General features: G+C 39.3%; 1 protein-coding gene across 1 annotated transcript; it reads right to left on the reverse strand.

Annotated features, from left to right (window-relative positions):
* Positions 1 to 1,975: 1,975 nt before the first annotated feature.
* On the reverse strand, positions 1,976 to 2,932 carry LOC123949811 (olfactory receptor 51H1-like). The gene has a single exon (XM_046017459.1). It carries the CDS (start codon positions 2,930 to 2,932, stop codon positions 1,976 to 1,978), a length of 957 nt encoding a protein of 318 aa, XP_045873415.1.
* Positions 2,933 to 22,964: the final 20,032 nt, after the last annotated feature.

Consider the following 22,964-nt stretch of genomic DNA (forward strand, 5'->3'; position numbering starts at 1 on the left):
ATGGAGGGGGAGGGGCAGAAGGAGAAAGAGATCTCAAGCAGAGCATGGATCTCCGTGTAGGGCTCCATCTCACAACCTGAGATCATGACCTGACCTGAAATCAAGAGTCGGACGCTTAACCAACTGAACCATCCAGGTGTCCCCACTCTTGAGGAGTTTTTTTATACACCTCAATTACTGTAGAATCTTTAAGTCTTGCCCTTTCCCACAGTAGTCACGTTCTAGTTCTTTCTTTAAAGGTATAAATGTGCTCCATTTATACTACATTCAAAAAATACTGACACATATTCAGAAACTCAGTTCTTGATTCTTTCTTTGATTTGCATGTGTCATCAACGCCTGTAATAATCAATCTGGTTTGGTCCTCTTGCAAAAGTAGGATACAGTTTTTTGGTCGGATTATGGAGTAGAATGAGAAGAGAAACTTTCTAAGGAGGAAGAAAACAACACAGGAGACAATATGTCAAACTACATGTTTAACTACATCTTAAAATAAGCTGTCATAGGAAATTTTAATTTGAATTATTATGTAGCCATCTGTCTAATTCAAACACATAGGATAGATATTCTACTTAAGAATAAAAGATGAATCTTATATTTTTCTACTAAATCAGTATTTTGCAAATTGTATGTGGTAAATTAATTTTGAGCTTTTTTTTCTTAATTCACTTCAACCCAGCCCATTCTCTCCCTGCCCCTCCAACTGGACGTGCTCCTCCTCCCCTCTTCACACCAGAAGCCACAATCACACTCTAAATACACCCTGTTTGCCTTCCTGGGAAACCCCACATTCTACCCACTCAGACCAGGAAAAAGAAATTGCACCCATACAATTTTATTGTATTGTATACAAAACCATGTGCTTTGGTGGCACTGCAAAGTCAAATTGTTATAAAAATTTTCAAATTTTCTCCCTTTCCTTACTTGCCTCATCACAGACAGGTAACAGACAGGGCATGACACTTTCCTCAAAGGGATGCTGTAATACCAAATAAAATAACATGTAAAAGGCTCTGGCACTGTGTCTTTTTGCTTAGTGGGCAGTCTACAAATACAAGTTCTCTTATTCCCTTATCTTCAATATTCTAGGCCCTCCTTATAATTGCACAGGACCTCATGTTTACCAATATTTGTACTCATATGGTTAAACTTAATTTCATAACAACATTGGATTCCCAGGTAAGAGAATACCCAGTGTCACACATGGAAAAGCTAAACTTTACCCTTAATCTTTTGATCTCAAGTTATACAACATAGTTGGCCCCTGTTCCATTGTACACATTTGTATTCTTAATCCTAAAATTTGACCATTTTTCTGACCATGTTTTTTAATAATGTATTATCCCCAGATGTTCTCTTGTTATTTAATGATTATAGTTCATTTCTCCCCTTTTAAGCGAATGGAGATCATTCCTAATTCTTGAGTGAGAATGTTAAATTAATTTGGTGAGCTTTAATTTAAAAGGTATTGAACTCATGCCCTCAGAAGAGTTATTTAAAAATTGAATTAACAATGTTCCCTGCTTTCAGCTGTTACATGCCAAAAATGCAGGCTATAGGACAGTACACTGAACAGTTCCTATAAATGTCATTATTCCTATACTAAGCAAAGAGCAATTTGGCACAGGAAAAGGAAAGCATGCTCTGAGAGCAGGGAAATCTCTCTCTTTTTTTCAGATTTTATTTATTTATTTGACAGAGAGAGAGAGAGATCACAAGTAGGCAGGGGTGGGGAAAGCAGCCTCCCCCCTGAGCAAAAAGTCCAACGCAGGGCTCTATCTCAGGAACCTGAGATCATGACCTGAGCCAAAGGCAGAGGCTTAACCCACTGAGCCTCCCAGGTGCTCCAGCAGAGAAATCTCTTTTTGTCCAATTCAAATCACCCAGAAAACATGAAAAATATAAACCTTTATTTCTCATAGTCATAATTGAACCTTTACAGAATAGATTTCCTTCTCTCTCAAACTGGTAGAACTTAACCCTCTGCAGTAATCTTGCTTTGAACAAATATTTGGATGATTTTCTTTCGTATCTCCTTGGTCTTCACAGTATAGACTATAGGGTTCAGCACAGGGGGTACAAGAAGGTAGGCATTAGCCATGAGGGCATGAGTCAGTGGTGAAAGGTGCTTTCCAAAACGATGAATGACAGACACCCCAATAAGTGGAACATAGAAGATGAGTACAGCACAGATGTGTGAAACACAGGTGTTGAGTGCCTTTAGCCGGCCCTCCCCTGAGGTAATGGCCATTACTGTTCGGAGTATGAACACATAGGAGAGGAGGATGGAGAGGGAGTCAGAACCCTTGGTGAAGATGACAGCAATGAGGCCATAGAGACTGTTGACCTGGGTGCTGGCACAGGCAAGGTGCATGATGTCTTGGTGGAGGCAGAAGGAGTGGGAGAGAATATTGGAGTGGTAGAAGGGAAGTCGTTTGATGAGGAAAGGCACAGGAAAGACCACACACACTGCCCTTGTCAAGATGACTGCCCCTGTTCTGCAGACCACACCATTGGTTAGGATGGTACCATATCTGAGCGGGTTCCAGATGGCTACCACCCGATCAAGGGCCATGGCCACCAGCACGCCAGATTCAATGGCGGAGAAGGTGTGAATGAAGTACATCTGAACAAGGCAGGCATCAAAGGCAATGGATTTATGGTTAAACCAGAATATGCCTAGCATAGAAGGCAAAGTACAAAGGGCAAGCCCCATGTCTGCCAATGCCAGCATGCACAGAAAATAGTACATGGGGATATGCAGGGATGATTCAGACTTGATGGTAGAGATGATGACACCATTGCCAAAGAGAGCAATGACATATATAGCACCCAATGGGAATGCCATCCAGTAATACTTTTGTTCAAGCCCTGGAATTCCAGTTAAAACAAAGTGAGGGTGTTGGAAGTAAGAGTGGTTATTATCTGCCATGAAGCCAGTGTGACACAGGCATGAGGAGGGTGCTTGTGGGATCCTGATGGATGACTTCCTAAAAATACAGTGATACAGCAATATGTTAGAATCTGACTCCTGGGAGTGAAACAATTTTATTTTACATGGGTCGGGAGGGTATAAGAGAGGACTGAACCCCAAAATTACTATTCCATGGTGTATCCTGTTGAGGAAGATTCTACTGGCTGAGAGGAAAAAGACTCACCCAACTACAAATAAGTCACATTCACATTTACTTTTGCATCTCTTATAATCTCCGAATAATTTGCCTTCTGCTCCTTAATTCTTGAATATTTTATCTCCAGGTTGTTTTTATGTCTGGCTGACCCATGCTCATGATGAATCAAAAATCACATTGTAACTGCTTTTGAAGTCTCCTACAAGATCCTCTTTGAAAGATTTCTGATCCATATTTCCCCAGCCTTAGCCAGGACATTTTCTCTCTTTCTGTTGAACATCCATTTCTTCACACTATTCTTATGAAAAAGGGCTAGCTGTTGGTTCAAATATCTGGCCCATTAGATTGCCAGTATACATTTCTTTCCAAAAACTATTATTTTAGTTTTTGTCTGTTTTCATGATTTTTGAGAAATAAAATGTTATATTTCTCAAATAACTGGAACAAAAAGTGGAAAGGAGAGAAACGTTTAAGAGGTAGAAAAATAGAGGGGAAAATAAAATAAGGTACAGGGAGGGAAGGAGAGAAGACAAAAAGAATAAATAGAGAAAACAGAGATCCAAAGAGCATCAGAAGTAAAAGTTTATCTATTTCACATTTTACTAATAAAAAAACTGAAGCCTAGATAAAGAAACAACTTACCCTCAGTCAAATACCTAGTTAGTAGCAAAGCAGAGAAGAGAGAGGGAAAGGGACAGCCTTGTTGAAGAATATTACAGTTAAGTGCCATGGGAATTTGAGCGTTCAAGTAGGGAAGACCAAGTAAATGTTAGATCTCTTGGCCAAGGTACTTACTCCCTAATATTGGTCCTTAGATTTTGTTCTTTATCTGTGTTGCCCAAGATCTAGAAAACAGGAGGAGTTCAAGCTTATCTCCTAAAGATTAGGCTTTTAGATCCCAAGTTCTTCCTTTGAATGTTAATCTAGCCCTGACCCTCCACTGTTCATACTGCCACATATATGGGAAAACAGACTAAGTGTTCTGTATCGGCCCCCAGGCTACCATAAGCTAATGGCCTTGTTATAGATCCTAAATTGTAGGAGCAGGTGAACAATAAAATAAAAATAAAAAATTCTCTCTTATGTGAGTAATAGCAAAGAAACAAAAAAACACACTTCCAACGGTCTAGGGAAACTTCCAAGTTATCTAGGCAATCTAGGATAGTTGCAGATGATCGAATGAGATTAGGACTGGCCTTCAAAGGAAAGACTGACTCTTCATTATACCAGGATGAATGATAGCTACAGAGAATCTGAGGAAACAGGGAAACAGAAAAACCCTCCTGATGTAGAGATTAATTATAAGCACAACTCACTTGACAGTAGAGCCTCAAACTCTGTTATCAAGGGGGAAATTCCCAAACTGCAATCATTCTAGGGTTCTAAATGGAAGTAATTTTAAAAGTCCAGTGTCTAACCAATATAGAAACAGTTACCAGTATTCTACAGGTGACACGTATCTTCTACCTACATTAGTTCCATCCACTGGGAGTTCCCTACACTTTAAGGCAAAGCATTTATCAGAGAATCAGCTATCTATCCACCTCATAGAAAAAGGTGACCCATTACAATGAGGTTAAAGAAATTATCTTCACATCTTTCCCTTAAAGGTGTGAATGAGAAAGAGGGCCAGAACATAGGTTATGGAGTGCTTGGAATGGAGAAAAGAGGACAAAGGAAAGATAAAGGGACAGGAGAGAAGAGGTTGGGAAACAATTAGAAACTTCAGTGATGGTATCTTAAAATAGTCTGTTGATAGGCTAACTTTATCCTCTGATTTTTCTCTAAAACTTACCTAGTTGCTGAGAGTATCCCTAACTGGAAGAGGATCTTGAGCAGCCTAAGACTCGCCTGGCAAAACCATTACTACCATCTAAGTGAGGACTTTTATTTCTTTCACTGCTCCAAAAGTCCCCCTCCTACTACACCATGGAGAGTTTCATGGGTCAATGAGCAGTGTTATTCCCTGGAGCTTCTGAGACTGAGGAGGTCTCCCCAGGGCTATAAAATTACCTCCTACATATTCATGTCTGGGATATGAGATAGTATTGAGGAGTCTAGTAGAATAAGGTATTTGTTTTTGTGTATGTGTGTGGAGGGGTTCAGTTTCAGAGGCTGCTTATTGCGCAGTCATGGTCTCTCAAGGCCATCTTAGCCACCTTGCTCTTTCGACACTCTAAAATGATGGTAGTTGTCTTTATTTTTCTCAAAACATAGCAAAAATAACAAAAATATCGCTAAGAAAAGTGACTCCAAGATTTTCTTATTCTATTTTCCCATGAAATCTACAGTCAAAATGACTCCCCGAGTTAATGAATTTTTCCTGATGTTTTATCCGCATTTTTCAGTTTTCAATATCAACCTAATAAGTCTAGCTATGCACTGTGCAAAACCTGACTAGGTAAGGAAGAAATGTTCATGTAGAAAGAGCTTCATAGACTAAGCTTTCTTAATCAATTGCCATTATCTATACAATAGTCCCACAGTAATTTAACATTAATACAGATTACTCTTCAATACCACAGACTCTCAAAGTGTTCAGTTCCTTAATAAAATAAAATCCATTTCTACATAATATGATCATTCTTTTAATACTGTTTGGAGGAATTAAGCTGTGGAATTGCTCTGCTTGAAATAATTTAACCTCTATATTCCACTGCTCATTACAAAGGTGACATTTTGCAACTTAATCCACTCTTACTCCTATTTTTCATCTATACTGACAAATAGGAGTTTTGTGTAATAACTATACTTTTATTCCAATGTCTCAACCAAAATGTTTTAAGAGAATCCCAACCAGGCTCTACTCTCAGTGCGGAGCCTTACACAGGGCTCAATCTCATGACCTGAGCCAAGATCAATTAGACAATTAACCAACTGAGCCACCCAGGCATCCCTGGACTCTGATTTCTTTTCACTTTCTGTCTATTCGTAAGAACAAATATAAAGAGAAGGGATCTGAGGGAAATTGGAAGAGGAGATGAACCATGAGAGACTATGGACTCTGAAAAACAACCTGAGGGTTTTGAAGGGGTGGGGGGTGGGAGGTTGGGGAACCAGGTGGTGGGTAATAGGGAGGGCACATATTGCATGGAGCACTAGGTGTGGTGCAAAAACAATGAATACTGTTTTGCTGAAAAGAAATTTTTAAAAAAGTGAAGAAAAAAAAGAAGAAAAAAAATAAAACTAAACAATTACTATCTCTCCTTTTAAATTTCAACCTCGTCAAAGATGAAAATGGATAGAGGACACTGACTATGTAATAGGTCAGACTATATGGTCTTATAGATTTAGAGAATCTATCTCCCATTAATTATTTTAATTCTCTTTAATTGGATATTAATACCATTCCTATCAAAAGCAGTTTCAAATATTCACATTTCCAAGCCCCCTCTGACTCAGACTTTCTCTCAGCACATTCTATAGCAAAACCGTTCCCCTACTCATCCAAAAGAATTGTGATGATTTGATCTAGTCTTTCTCAGTACCTTACCTCTCTTAGCTACTTCTTGAAATATATCCACACCCATTCTTTCCTTCCCAGAGTTCAAGTAAATTTCCTCTTTCCAGGTTCAATATTAACCCTACCACAGTCCTAGAGTCTTTGACTCCATTTCCTACTTTAATTCTTGCTTTTCTTGTTCAATTGTATGTATAAGCAGATTCCTTCCAAATCTATATCTCTGATCCTCATCTTTGTGTTGAGTTTCAGACACTTACATGTATCTGTCTAAAGGTCATCATCTTTACCTCTACATCACACATATTCATCAAAATGAACAAATCCAAAACTATTTTTTATTATGTTATGTTAGTCACCATACAATACATCATTAGTTTCTGATGTAGTGTTCCATGGTTCATTGTTTGTGTATAACACCCAGTGCTCCATGCAATATGCACACTCCTTACTACTCATCACCATGCTGACTGACCCCCCCAACCCCTCAGTTTGTTTCCCAGAGTCCATAGTCTCTCATTGTTTGTCTCCCCCTCTGATTTCCCCCTCTTCATTTTTTCCCTTCCTTATCCTAATGTCTTCCATGCTATTCCTTATGTTCCACAAATAAGTGAAACCATATGATAATTGACTTTCTCTTCTTGACTTATTTCACTTAGCATAATCCCCTCCAGTTCGGTCCATGCTGATGCAGAAGTTGAGTATTCATCCTTTCTGATGTTTGAGTAATATTCCAAGTTTCTCTCTTCACAGATGACATGATACTTTATGAGGAAAACCCAAAGACTCCCCCTTAAATTATTAGAACTCATATAGCAATTCAGTAATGTGGCAGGATATAAAATCAATGCACAGAAATCAGTTGCTTTCCTATACATAATGATGTAACTGTAGAAATCCATAATTTTTTTCACATTTTAAAAATTTTTTTCAGCATAACAGTATTCATTATTTTTGCACCACACCCAGTGCTCCATGCAATACGTGCCCTCCCTATTACCCACCACCTGGTTCCCCAACCTCCCGCCCCCCACCCCTTCAAAACCCTCAGGTTGTTTTGCAGAGTCCCCAGTTTCTCATGGTTCATCTCGCCTTCTGATTTCCCTCAGCTCCCTTCTCCTCTCCATCACCTCATGTCCTCCATGTTATTTGGTATGCTCCACAAATAAGTGAAACCATATGATACTTGACTCTCCCTGCTTGACTTATTTCCTCAGCATAATCTCTTCCAATCACGTCCATGAAACCCAACAAAAGTTGGGTATTCATCCTTTCTGATGGAGGCATAAAACTCCATCGTGTATATGGACCACATCTTCCTTATCCATTCCTCCATTGAAGGGCATCTTGGTTCTTTCCACAGTTTGGCGACCATGGCCATTGCTGCAATAAACATTGGGGTACAGATGGCTCTTCTTTTCACTGCATCTGTTGCCTTGGGGTAAATAACCAGTAGTGCAATTGCAGGGTCATAGGGAAGCTCTATTCTTAATTTCTTCAGGAATCTCCACACTGTTCTCCAAAGTGGCTGCACCAACTTGCATTCCCACCAACAGTGTAAGAGGATTCCTCTTTCTCCACATCCTCTCCAACACATGTTGTTTCCTGTCTTGCTAATTTTGGCCATTCTAACTGGTGTAAGGTGATATTTCAATGTGGTTTTAATTTGAATCCCCCTGCTGGCTAGTGATGATGAGCATTTTTTCATGTGTCTGATAGCCATTTGTATATCTTCATTGGAGAAGTGTCTGTTCATATCTTCTGCCCATTTTTTGATATGATTATCGGTTTTGTGTGTGTTGAGTTTGAGAAGTTCTTTATAGATCCTGGATATCAACCTTTTGTCTGTACTGTCATTTGCAAATATCTTCTCCCATTCCGTGGGTTGCCTTTTTGTTTTGCTGACTGTTTCCTTTGCGTGCAGAAGTTTTGATCTTGATGAAGTCCCAAAAGTTCATTTTCGCTTTTGTTTCCTTTGCCTTTGGAGATATATCTTGAAAGAAGTTGCTGTGGCTGATATCGAAGAGGTTACTGCCTATGTTCTCCTCTAGGATTCTGATGGATTCCTGTCTCACGTTGAGGTCTTTTATACATCTCGAGTTTATCTTTGTGTACAGTGTAAGAGAATGGTCCAGTTTCATTTTTCTACATATAGCTGTCCAGTTTTCCCAGCACCATTTAATGAAGAGGCTGTCTTTTTTCCACTGTATATTTTTTCTTGTTTTGTCGAAGATTATCTCACCATAGAGTTGAGGGTCCATATCTGGGCTCTCTACTCTGTTCCACTGGTCTATGTGTCTGTTTTTATGCCAGTACCATGCTGTCTTGGTGATCACAGCTCTGTAGTAAAGCTTGAAATCAGGTAACGTGATGCCGCCAGTTTTGTTTTTGTTTTTTCAACATTTCCTTAGCAATTCGGGGTCTCTTCTGATTCCATACAAATTTTAGGATTATTTGCTCCAGCTCTTTGAAAAATACCGGTGGAATTTTGATCGGAATGGCATTAAAAGTATAGATTGCTCTAGGCAGTATAGACATTTTAACAATGTTTATTCTTCTAATCCAAGAGCATGGAACAGTCTTCCATCTTTTTGTGTCTTCTTCAGTTTCTTTCATGAGTGTTCAGTAGTTCCTCGAGTACAGGTCCTTTACCTCTTTGGTTAGGTTTATTCCCAGGTATCTTATGGTTCTTGGTGCTATAGTAAATGGAATCAATTCTCTAATTTCCCTTTCTGTATTTTCATTGTTAGTGTATAAGAAAGCCACTGATTTCTGTACATTGACTTTGTATCCTGCCATGTTACTGAATTGCTGTATGAGTTCTAGTGGTTTGGGGGTGGAGTCTTTGGGGTTTTCCATATAAAGAATCATGTCATCTGCGAAGAGAGAGAGTTTGACTTCTTCCTTGCCAATTTGGATACCTTTTATTTCTCTTTGTTGTCTGATTGCCATTGCTGGGACTTCTAATACTATGTTGAACAAGAGTGGTGAGAGTGGGCATCCTTGTCGTGTTCCTGATCTCAACGGGAAGGCTGCAAGCTTTTTCCCACTGAGGATGGTATTTGCTGTGGGTCTTTCATAGATAGATTTGATGAAGTTCAGGAATGTTCCCTCTATCCCTATACTTTGAAGCATTTTAATCAGGAACGGATGCTGGATTTTGTCAAATGCTTTTTCTGCATCAATTGAGAGGACCATGTGCTTCTTCTCTCTTCTCTTATTGATTTGTTCTATCACATTGATTGATTTGTGAATGTTGAACCATCCTTGTAACCCCGGGATGAATCCCACTTGGTCATGGTGGATAATCTTTTTAATGTGCTGCTGGATCCTATTTGCTAGGATCTTGTTGAGAATCTTAGCATCCATATTCATCAATGATATTGGTCTGAAATTCTCCTTTCTGGTAGGATTTTTGCCTGGTTTGGGGATCAGGGTAATGCTGGCTTCATAAAAAGAGTCTGGAAGTTTTCCTTCTGCTTCAATTTTTTGGAACAGCTTCAGGAGAATTGGAAATTCAAAGAATTTCTTCTTTGAAAGTTTGGTAGAATTGCCCAGGGAATCCATCAGGTCCTGGGCTCCTGTTTTTTGGGAGGTTTTTGATCACTGCTTCAACCTCGTTACTAGATATCGGTCTATTCAGGTTGTCAATTTCTTCCTGGTTCAATTTTGGGAGTTTAAGGTTTTCCAGGAATGCATCCATTTCATCTAAGTTGCTTAGCTTATTGGTATATAACTGTTGGTAATAATTTCTGATGATTGTTTCTATTTCCTTGGTGTTAGTTGTGATCTCTCCCTTTTCATTCATAATTTTATTAATTTGGGCTTTCTCTCTTTTCTTTTGGATTAGTGTGGCCAATGGTTTATCGACCTTATTGATTCTTTCAATAAACCAGCGTCTAGTTTCATTGATACATTCTACTGTATCTCTGGTTTCTACCTCATTGATCTCTGCTCTAATCTTGATTATTTTCCTTCTTGTGTGTGGATTTGGTTTGATTTGTTGTTGATTCTCCAGTTCTTTAAGGTGTAGAGGCAGCTGGTGTATTCTGGATTTTTCCATTTTTTTGAGGGAGGCTAGGATGGCTACGTATTTCCCCCTTAGAACTGCCTTTGCTGTATTCCATAGGTTTTGGACTGAAGTGTCTTCATTCTCATTGGTTTGCATGAATTGTTTAAGTTCTTCTTTGATCTCCTGGTTGATCCAAGCATTCTTAAGCAAGGCGGTCTTTAGCTTCCAGGTGTTTGAGTTCCTTCTGAACTTTTCCTTGTGATTGAGCTCCAGTTTCAAAGCATTGTGATCTGAGAATATGCAGGGAATAATGTCAGTCTTTTGGTATCAGTTGAGTCTTGCTTTGTGGCCGATTATGTGGTCTATTCTGGAGAAGGTTCCATGTGCACTTGGGAAGAATGAGTATTCTGTTGTTTTAGGGTGGAATGTTCTGTATATGTCTATGAGGTCCATCTGGTCCAATGTTTCATTCAATGCTCTTATTTCTTTATTCATTTTCTGCTTCGATGATCTGTCTATTACTGAGATAGGCATGTTAAGATCTCCTACTATTAATGTATTCATATCAATATGACTCTTTACCTTGATTAATAGTTTTCTTATGTAATTGGCGCTCCCATATTGGGGGCATAGATATTTACAATTGTTATATCATCTTGGTGGATAGTCCCTTTAAGAATTATGTAGTGTCCTTCTGTATCTCTGACTACAGTCTTTAGTTTAAAATCTAATTTATCTGATATGAGAATCGCTACTCTGGCCTTCTTTTGAGGCCCATTGGCATGAAAGATGCTTCTCCATCCCTTCACTTTCAGTCTGGGTGTATCCTTAGGTTCAAAATGGGTCTCTTGTAGACAACATATGGATGAGTCCTGTCGTTTTATACAATCTGCAACCCTGTGTCATTTTATGGGCGCATTTAGGCCATTCACATTTAGAGTGATTATTGATAGATACGTTTTTATTGACATCGTGTTACCTTTGAAGTCTTTCTGTCTGTACGTTGTCTCCATATTTCTGTTCAATTATATTCTTAGGAATTTTTTCTCTTTTATAGAACCCCCCTTAATATTTCCTGCAGTGTTGGCTTGGTGGTTGTATAGTCTTTTAAGCTTTGCTGGTCCTGGAAACTCTTTATCTCTCTATCCATTTTGAATGTCAGTCTTGCTGGATAAAGTATTCTTGGCTGCATGTTTTTCTCATTTAGTGTCCTAAATATATTTTGCCAGCCCTTCCTGGCTTGCCAGGTCTCTGTGGATAGGTCTGACATTATTCTAATGGGGTTTCCTCTGTATGTAAGGAGCTTCTTTGTCCAAGCTGCTTTCAGGAAGGTCTGCCTACAATTATAATTCTTCATTCTAACTATCAGGTGTTGCGAGGACTTTCGAGAATCTGAAATCTTGGGGGGAAACTGTTCTGCCTCTAGTTTCCATTTGTGAGATTGGGAAAATTTTCATAGACAACTTGTTCCACTATATCTTCTAGACTTCTTTCTTTCTCCTCCCCTTCAGGGATTCCAATAATTCTGATGTTGGAACGTTTCATGGCATCATTTATTTCCCTGATTCTGTTTTTGTGGCTTCTGAGCTGTTTGTTCCAGGCTTCCTCCTGATCCTTTCTCTCTATCTGTATTTCCTCCAGATCACTAATTCTATCTTCTGTCTCAGTTACCCTAGTTTTTAGAGAATTTAGATTAGACTGGAGATCATTGTGAGCATTTTGAACATCATCGCTGGTGGCTTTAGTTCTGCTCTAACATTGTGAACATCATCCCTGGTGGCTTTCAGTTTTGCCCTAATCAATTCCATTTGGTCACCCATGACTTTCTCCAACCTAGCTATTGCCTAGATAATTGTTAGCCTGAATTCCTTTTCCAACATAATGTCTATGTCGATAGTCATTAGCTCTGTTGCAGAAGGTCCATCCTCTGTATTTTTCTTCTGTTGGGCATTCCTCCTCCTAGCCATTTTGATGAGAGATGACTGAATGGATGTAGCTGGATGTATCGACTGTGGTGCAGTCAAGGTACACCATGGAATGTTTCTGTGCAATCAGGATTCCCCACCCAAAGGAGAGAAAAAAGAAAAGAAAAAGAAAAAGAAAAAAAGAGAGAGAGAGACAGGAAAAAATGGGAAGATAAAAGAGAAGGCTCAGCCCAAATGGGCTCCAAGGTAAGATTTATGAAGTATACAAACAAAAACAGACAAACAAAAAGACGGATAAAAGTATATGAGAAGAGAAAAATATATATATATATATAAAAGCAAAAAAAGGAAGAACCTCATCAAAAAGAACCCCAAGTATAAGATTTATATACTATCAGGACAAACATAAATACACAGAAACACTGGCAGAAGGAAAAGTTGGGAGAGTGGTTATAAATTCTCAGTATGGGTGAAGAAGTTTATTTTGATTCTTCCTGGATGTGTCTTGATGTCTTTGTTAAAGGACTTAACTTTCCTAAGATAAAGGGGGATTAAAAATTGGTTTACCTATAGGGGTAGCATTGATTGGGGAAAGGGGATTACCTTGAAGTTTAACTCCATATGTATATTAGAAAATAAAAATTAAAAAAGAATAAACTAGACTAAACTAAACTAAAATTTAAAAAAATTAAGAAAATAGAAAAGCAAAAGAAAAACACAGGTATATGTCTCAAAAAGTTAAGGTTATAAAGTTATTAAGGAATTTGATGTACTGGACAACTCACTGTGATGGTAAATAGGTTAAAAAGTTATCTATATGTATAAAAAAAAATGAACCAGAATAGTGTTAACGAGTTAAAAATAAAAGTTGTATCTATGAAGTAGTGGTGATTGTTCTCTTGTCATCTTTTTTTTTTTCTTTTCTTCCTTCCTGGTTGGTTTTCTGGGGGAGGGGCCTGCCACGTGGGTTTTCAGTCAATGATGTTCCCTGAGTTAAGTCCTCCTGGGGTCTCAACGGGGTGGGCTCTGAGGAAACCAGTTTTTTCAGGCTTTTGTTCTCTGGAGGTTTTTATGTTTGTTCATCTGTTTTCTCTCGCCTTAACAGCTTTTGATGGTTTTTGGAGGTTTAGAGGAGAGCAAACTGCACCCAGACCTCCCTCTCAGAGAGAAACCTCAGAATGCTCTGCAGAGCTACTGGCAGAGTAGGTTCCGAGTCATGGTCCCTGGGGATGCAGGATCTCCTCCTTGTACCCAAAACCATGGCAGCAGCAGCTGTCTGGGCAGCTCCAGACCGCCAGAGAGGTTCCAAGCAGGGATCGCACACTGAGATTTTCCTGCTGGCCCCGGCTGGGAGTGTCTGGGTTTTCTGGGTCTGAGAGCTCCGGGCTAGCGCCTGTGAGCACCTCTCCCAGGGGAGGGTGTGGGGCACACGCGTCTCAGGCTCTGATCCCTCGGTGCGGGTCTAAGAGCGCCAGGCTAATGCCTGCCCACTCCTCTCTCAAGGAGGGTGTGGGGTGTGTGTTTCTCAGGAATGCTGTCTGGCATGGTTCCCAGCCCTTCACGGGAGCCGGACCCCACGCATTCTAGGGCACGCTGGCAGCTCAGGCGTACTGGCAGCTCAGGGACCAAGACCTGGTTTCTCCGCCACACTCTCTCTGGCTCAGCGCCAGGGGAGGCTGTCCTGGGGTCCGGGGACTTAAGCCCCTGTCCCTAACAACCCAGATTCCCACAATTTCCCCCCTCTATCCTTTGCTCTTTTTTGAGTGCTTTCAACCAGACTCCAAGCTAATGCTGGTCCCAGACGCAGGTCACTCTTGTATTAGGATATTACTTTCCAATCAGTCGCCTCTGGGGACTCTCCCCTCCTTTTGTTTATCTTCGGATATCAGTCCGACGTTCCCCCTCTGCTTTACCTGCCCACTGGCATCTTCTGCTCCTGTAGAGATCCAGACATGTATAATTCTGATCTCAGGATGATTTCATAGGTGATCGGAGTTCTTTGGTAGGTAATCAGCTCACTTTAGTGTTCTGGTTGAAATGGTGCCTCCTCCTACTTCTCCTCCATCTTGACTCCCTGAAATCCATAATTTTAAAAAGCAACTTTATGCTTTCTCCTCCATACTTTAACTGGCTATTTATTTACTTTTTTTTTTAAGATTTTATTAATTTATTTGACAGAGAGAGAGCACCAGCAGGGGGAGAGGGAGTGGGAGAAGCAGTTTCCCCACTGAGCAGGGAGCCCGATGAGGGGTTCAATCCCAGAATCCTGGGATCATGACCTGAGCTGAAGGCAAACACTCAACCAACTGAACCACTCAGGAACCCCTATCTCTTTACTTTTTTATCTCAGTCGATAGTTCAATCCATCTAGTCATGTAAATACAAAACTATAAGTCATCCAATAAATAGTGAGTCCTGACACTTATATATTAAATATAAATATTAAATATCTTAAATGTTTCTAGTATTTTTCCTTTCTTTCTATATTGAACAATGTTTTACAATTCCACACCCTCTATTTCTCCCACACGGACTTCTTCAATTACATTCTAAGTTGGTTTTTTTTTTATTCACATAAAAATAAATTGCTTTGCTTATTCTTGTTCTTCCCTGATCCTTATTTCTTTTAGTTATGTGTGAGGAAATGAGGTTTCTCTTATTGTCAATTTCTTTAGAAAATATTATTCTAATAATACTTGGCACTAACCAAATTCGAACTGGACAGATGTCTTATTACATGTAGTTAAATTATTTCATTGCCACATAAATTTGATTTTTTATGAAATTCTTATGAAAAAATCATGAGAAGCTGAAAATGCATTTACAAATAATTTGTAAGTCTATGTATCTTGTTTTTCCTTAAGCAGTTTTCATAACATCAAGATAATTTTTAACATTTATGCAAGTCTAAATTTTCTCCAAAACATATTCTTTCTTATTGACTCATTCTTAATACATTTCTGAAGCATTTAAAAAACTGAATTATTAGAATTTGTCAGAAGCAAATGCTTCAGTTCACGATCCATGGCTATCTATTGTACGGCAAAGGTGATCAAAACATATTTGTTGGGGGCACCTGGGTGGCTCAGTGGATTAAGCCTCTGCCTTTGGCTCAGGTCATGATCCCAGTGTCCTGGGATGGAGCTCCACATCGGGCTCTCTGCTCAGCAGGAAGCCTGCTTTCCCACACCCCTGCCACCTCCCTCTCTGCCTACTTGTGATCTCTCGATCTCTCTCTTTCTCTGTCAAATAAATAAGTAAAAGCTTTCAAAAAACATATTTGTTTTATTAAAGAAATGGAAGTTTAGAAAGTTTAGAAAGGAAGAAAGGGAAAAAAACCCAGGAAACCAAGGGAAGATAATATAATGAGAAAATGGGAGAGAAAGAGGGAGGACATAAAAAAGATGGATGAGCCTTGAAAGGTAAATTTTAAAGAAACTGACAACTGTTCTTATGAGAGTTTCCATTTTTCAATGGTTTTAAAATTTGTATCCAATGAAATTTACTTCTTCTTGTGCAATTCTATTAATTTTGGCAAATGCATAGAGTCATGTAACCACCTCTTTAATGCAAATACAGAAAAGCTCCATCAACCCAAAACAAACCCTTATGTTACACCTTATATTTGATCCCTTACCGTTGATACCACAAGCCCTTGACAACTACTAATCTGTTGTCTGACCCTATAACTTTGGTTCATTAAATGGTATATAGTCTTTCAATCCTGACTTTTTCCATTTAACATAAGCGTTGAGATTTATCCATGTTATTGCTAAACAGTGTTTCTTTGAATGGATATAGGTGATATTCTGTTTATCTACTTGGTGGTTGAAGGATGTTTATTTATAAATAAAGCTTTTCTAAGCATTCACACATAGGTTTTTATATGTATGTAAGTTTTTATTTCTCTTGTTGAAATACCCAGAAGTGAATATCCCAGGCATATCTCTTTTTTTACAGGTGTTTTTTATTTTTATTATTTTTAATTATGTTAATCACCATACAGTACATCATTAGTCTTTGATGTAGTGTTCCAAGATTCACTGTTTGCATATAACTCCCCCAGTCCTCCATGCAATACGATATCCCAGGCATATCTTAAGTATGTTTCTAGCTTTGTAAAAATTACCATATTGCTTTTCAAAGTGGTTGTACCATTTTGTATTCCCATCACCAGTGTATGAAAATCCTAGCTGCTTTTGTTCCAACCAGCACCTTTAATTATCAATTTTTTTGTCATTCTTACAGGTATATATTGACACCTCATTATGGTGGTTTTAATTTATATTTTCTTAATGACTAATAATGTTGAACCTCTTTTTATGTGTTTATCGCCATATATATATCTTCTTTGGTGAAATATCTGTTCAAATATTTGGCCTATTATTTTTTTTTAAAGATTTTATTTATTTATTTGACAGAGAGAGATCACAAGTAGGCAGAGAGGCAGGCAGAGAGAGTGAGAGGGAAGCAGGCTCCCTGCCGAGCAGAGAGCCCGATGTGGGACTCGATCCTAGGACCCTGAGATCATGACCTGAGCTGAAGGCAGCGGCTTAAACCACTGAGCCACCCAGGCGCCCTGGCCTATTATTTCTGATTGGGTTACTATTTTTTTGAATTTATAGTTTTTTAAAAATATATAATTTGATTAAACAAACTTTGTTGTTTATGTGATTCATGACTTATCTCCCTAGTCTTTCTTGTTTTTTAATTCTCTTAGCAGTGTCTTTCATGAAGCATTTTTATAAAAAGATATCTTATAAAAATATTTTGATGAAATATATATATATTTTTTGCTTTGAGTTGTGCTTTTTGTGTCTAATTTAAGAATTATTGGCATACCAAAAAGTCTCAAAGACTTTCTCATACTTCCTCTTCTAGAAGTTTTATAGTATTATGATTTACACTTAGGTTTATGATTCTTTTGTTCAAAAGATTTATTTCTGTACTTCTTGTTGTATATTCTCTATACTGTTTCACTGATTTATGTGTCTATCCCTTTGCCAAAACCAAATCCTTCCAATTATTGTAGCTTTACAGGAAGTCTAGAAATCAGGTATTGAGAGTCTTCAAACTTTCTCATCTTTTTCAAAATTGTTTTGTCTATATTAGTTCCTTTGACTTTGTATATACATTTATTATTTATTTATAAGATTATTTATTTATTTAGAGAGAGTGTGTGTGAGCAGGGGGAGGGACAAGGAGAAGAAGAGAGAGAGAATCTCCAATAGACTCTGTACTGAGTGTGGAGCATGGGGCTCTATCCCACAACCCTGAAGTCATGCCTTAAGCAGAAATCAAGAGCCACCCAGGTGCCCTGCATATACATATTAGAATCAGCTTACATAGGTCCACAAAAACATGGCTGGGATTTTGATTGGCATTATATTAAATCTTTAGAACAATCTGGATAGAAATGATACCTTAAAAAGTGTTGAGTCCTACAATTCATTTTCACCATTTATTTAAGTCATCTCATGGTTGTTGTTGTTTTTTATAGCAATGTTTTATAGTTTTCAGCATAATAATCCTGCACAAATTTCATTAGCTGCATACCCTGGTGTGTCGTTTTGGTGCTATTATAAATGGTACTTTAACAAAATCTACTTTTCATTACTCATTGCTAGCATGTAGAAATATCACTGATTTATTTATATTGACCTTATATCCTGCCATCTTGCTAAACTTGCCTTTAAGTTTCTAGGACCTTCTCACAGATTTCTTGGGGTTTTTTAAAATTTAGACTGTCACGCTATCTGTGAATACACAGTTATGTATTTATCCCTTCCAATCTATATCTCTGTATGCATTCTATATACCTTCATTGTACTGAATAGGACTTCCAGCAAAATATTGTACAAGAATAATGATAGTATATGCTCTTGCCTTTCCCCCCAATCTTGGGGAGAAAATATTAAGTCCTTCATCATTAATTATAATGTTAGTTATAAATGTCCTTTATGAAAGTATGGAAATTCCCCTTGTATTTCCAATTTGCTGAGAGTTTTGGCCATGAAAATGTGTTGGATTCAACATGCCATTATGGGCTTTGAAAGAGGAGTAGACCACATACATAAGAGCAGCTTCTAAGATAGGAAAGCGACAGCCAGTCAACAGCCAATGAGTTAGAGAGCCTACAGACTGAGTCTGGTTTGTTTTTTCTATTAGGCCACTCACTTGGGCTGTAGATATGTTCTTTTCCTAGCAGAAATGTTGAATTCCATTGTCACATATATTTTTGGGAATACTAGCTTATTTGGGAGCAATGAGGTTACCTAGATTATGAAGGGGAGGAACAAATTTTCCTTTGTCCAAGGTTCTTCTTGCTAGACTAAGAATTAAATTTACATGAAACAGATTGACAGAAGAAAAACCCTATGTTTTATTAAGAGCACATAGGCCTAATAATGAAATTGAGATGCAAACAAATGATCAGGGCAGGCAGTTTTTATACATTTCAGACAAAGAGAAAATAAATGTGTGAGAAGTTGGCAGGATAAACAAAACAGACATTTTGGAGTTTAAGGAAGTGAAATTTTCAGTAAGTGAAATTTACTTTATGTATTAATAGTAAAAAAGTAACAAGGTTTATTTTTGAGGCTTTCTCAGCTTTAAAGTTTCTATCTTTGGTGATAGGAATGTCCTGTTACTTAGTACAGGGAGGGCATTCTTCATATGGGAAATTTATTTCCTGCTTTCAGGAGTGACAGAAAAGTCTGAGTGTCCCCGCACTGGCTGTTACCCAGGTAGTTTCACTTCAAAATAACCAGGATGCCATTGTGGTACATTTTGGCAGCCTGATGTTGGCCCCTACAACCACTAGCATAGCACATTTGCTTACTCTTTCCCTCCCAGCAAATGTTAAATAGTTGCCGTGTAGTGAGCTTGTACTGGTGGATATTAAATCTGAGAATTTGTCATGAAATTTAGCATGGATTATTGTTCTAATTGCTACATTTCTGTGGCAACATTGACAGTGAGCAAAAATGGTATTTGCTGAATCTTTTCTTCAGGTTTTTATTTAAATTCCAGTTAGTTAACACACAGTGTAATATTAGTTTCAAGTGTACAATATAGTGATTCAACATTTACAAACAACACCCAGTGTTCATCAGAGCAAGTGCACTCCTTAATCTCCATCATTTGTTTAAGCTCTCTCCCACTATCTCCCACTTATCTCCCACTATATCCCAGCTATCTTTTTTTTTTTTAATCCCAGCTATCTTTAACTGGACACCTCACTCACATTTCATCCCAATTCTTTTTCTTGATAAGGAAACGGAAGCCCAGAGATGTGTGAAGTAGCTTGTCCACAACCTTACAGCTAGAAAGTGGCAAAGTGAGGATTTTTACCTAGATGGTCTAAATCTGAAAGACACAGCACCATACAGAGGCTCCTAAAACATAAAATAGAATGACACACATGTTGATCTGAGAAAAGGAGGGACCCAAGGATGGTTTAATTCTGTCCCTTCCTCCAGCCTAGTAAGCCATCTGTTCATTTATCACATGAATGAATGGCTATCCTGAAGATCCAGGAAACCAGAGTACAGATAGATATGAGGCTCTTCCTGTGATTTAGAGGTCAGAGAAGAGGCAGCCCTGGATCCCAGGATAACAGAAGGATATAAAATCATTCACCAAACCAATCAGGGAGCCTGAGACAGGACCTGGTTATGGAATTGCAGGTGTTTGAGGTGCTAAAACTAACTTTGTCCGTGTTCTCAGCTCCATTCACCATGGGGTTAAACTTCAGCTTCAGAGTTTGAGGGCAGCTTTAGGTCCAACAGGTCACACCTGCTGGAATTGCTGGAAGGAGTTCTGAGGAGGGTAACCTGAGTCCAGGAGAAGTGTAGCTGTCCTCTGGGGATAGAGAGATTAAGGCAGCATCTCCTGAAAGGGAGTAGAAGTAACAGGGATGCGCTGGGTAAACCCATGAGCTGGGATCTGGTTACCCAGGTCTGCTGCAGGGATTACAGGAACAAAAGCACCCTGCAAGTTCTCCAGGAGGGGAGGAGCAGTGGACAGCATGGCACACAATGAGCATTTGTGGAGATTGGGGCTGATTATGTCCAGGGTATGAAGGAAAAGCTACAAGCTGGCTTGGGGAGCAGGTTGCCTGGTGATATCTGATCTATCAGAAAACAGGGCATCTATAAAGAAAAAGAAACAGCAGGAAGAATGAGAAAGTGCAAAGTACAGAAAAGAAAGAGAGAAGGAAAGAGAGAGAAAGAAGGTGAGCCAAAATGACTGGGCCAGAGGAGTGAGGGGGCCCAGTCAGTTAGCTGTTGAATTTCAAAGAGAGTTGACTTTATGCATAGCAGTATGCATGTGGCCAGGGATGGGGATGAAACTATAACAAAGATAAGAGACCATTCTCTACCCCTGGTAGTCTTTGAATTGATTTAGGGCTTAGCCTAAGGATACAAAGCAAAATGACTAAATGAGCTCTGCAGAGATAGAACCTGTGACCTTAGAGCCATTAGCACCATGTGGTACCCCACTGAGCTAAGGGCAATTAGTCAAAACAGAAACAAGCAACAAAACCAGAAGGTGTCCCTGTGGACTGAACCTGGGGCACTCTCTGGGGCTCATTATCTGCTCTCTGAAAAAAAGGCTGGGGAGAGGTTGTGGTAATGGTCAAAGAGCAGACAGGCCAGAGTGAGACACAACACCAGGACCTATCAGGATGAGATGCTCAGGATTAGTATGGTGTAGAGGGGAACATCTTCACAGGCTATGAGGAGAGGACTGGATGTTAGGGACAGTGGGACTCTTCCATTCCTGCTGCAGTTCAAAGGTCATCATGGTACTTCCTCTGGGCAGAACAACTGGCCCTTAACTAACCACAGCATTCTCATTGAGGGTCCCCATGGGGTTCAGGCAATAAGAGGTTGGACACCTGTGCTCACCTTTCTTGTAACCCATACCCCACCCACTCGCCCAGATGGGGTACAACAAGAGTTGCATAAAGAGTACACCTGAGTCAGTCTACTAGAACACTAAAGTGTGTGAGGGTCACTGGGAGAACCAAGTGTGGTGAGTGAACTGCAAAAAGGGAGAAGCAGGTTTGGGGAGGGACAATAAGACTCAGGGTGAGAGTGATAAAACAAATGAGGAGTACACAGTGAGTGGAGGTGAAATAAGAAAGAAAGGAAAGAGGAGAGAGAAATAGGTGTGGCAGTTTCTGTTTCTGAGCCTGAAAGGATAGAAAGGAAATAGGGCAAAGAATTTGATCATTCTCAGAAAGTTTCTTCAATTTTTGAAGAACTGGAAGGTAGACTGGGGCTAAAGGATTGGGATGGAACAGGTGGAGAGATCAGAAAATCATGGTGCCCTCTGTAGAATGGAGGGAACTATGGGGCTCAGAATCTGGGTAATGAAACACATTTTTATCTAAGACGACTCTTTAAAACATTCATGAAATTCAACAAACTGATTTCATGTCTAATGGAAAGATGTTATTACAGGGATGAAAATGCAAAAGATAGTACTTGTCTTCAGTTAGCTCACAGAGCAGTAGGAAGGCATGGGAAGAGTTCCAATAGTGCACTTGCTTATGTGAGAGGGGTGCACAGAGTAGTAGAAGAGAGAGCGATTCACTGGGAGGGAGCAATACAATAGAAGGCCTGTGGGAGCTGGTAGCATCTGAGTTCTACTAAGGAAAAGTTGTTTCCTGAGATGGAAAACTGAAGAGAAGGGACCGGTAACTGTTGGTGCAAAGTCAAGGACATGACCAAGCATGCAATCTATTTGGAATTGGGACTGAATATTTAATATCATACTTTAGAAGGAGGAGGTCATATGGAACAGATGTTGCTGACCAAATAGATCACGGAAAGAGCAATCATCTGGCTATAGGGATCAGGAGAACTGATCATTGCCTTAAATTCCAACTATCCACCAAGATTTGAGACTAAGAACTTCGGAGGTTATTTTCTAAATTTAGGACAACTTGTCTAATCATTCCTCTTCCCTAGATTGTCTTATTTCTTCCTCCCACATCTATGTTTGTTTTCCTTGTGCTCCTGATGTGCATAGGTCTCTTATCATATCAATATTAGATAATGTACCCAATTTGATCTCATACTTTGTTAAGTGGTTATCCATGGGATATACCACCAGTTTCCCGTGGATTGCTTGGTGCTCAGCACTGAAGAGATCTCCTTCAGTACAGTCCAGAGGCCCCCATGGGGCCTCTCAGGATATGGAGGGGCAATTATTGCCTTGGAGACAAATCCACTCTCTTAGCCATTTCTTCCTACTCTATTTTCTCCTCTAGGGGCCAACTGCTAGAGAGCCGATGCTCTAAATCTCACACATTGGCCACTTCTTGAAGCCATCCGAATACTGCAGCATTCATCAGCAACCGCAGACTCTATCTGACATACAGTCTTCAATGCTGGTAAATAGCAGGGAGAATTATGGTGAGGGCC

Source organism: Meles meles, chromosome 8 (assembly GCF_922984935.1).
Source record: "Meles meles chromosome 8, mMelMel3.1 paternal haplotype, whole genome shotgun sequence".
NCBI classification, from domain to species: Eukaryota; Metazoa; Chordata; class Mammalia; order Carnivora; family Mustelidae; genus Meles; species Meles meles.

Bases quoted from the DNA above. Each gene is read 5' to 3' on its own strand.
- LOC123949811 (XM_046017459.1), bottom strand. From the start codon at position 2,932: ATGGCAGATAATAACCACTCTTACTTCCAACACCCTCACTTTGTTTTA.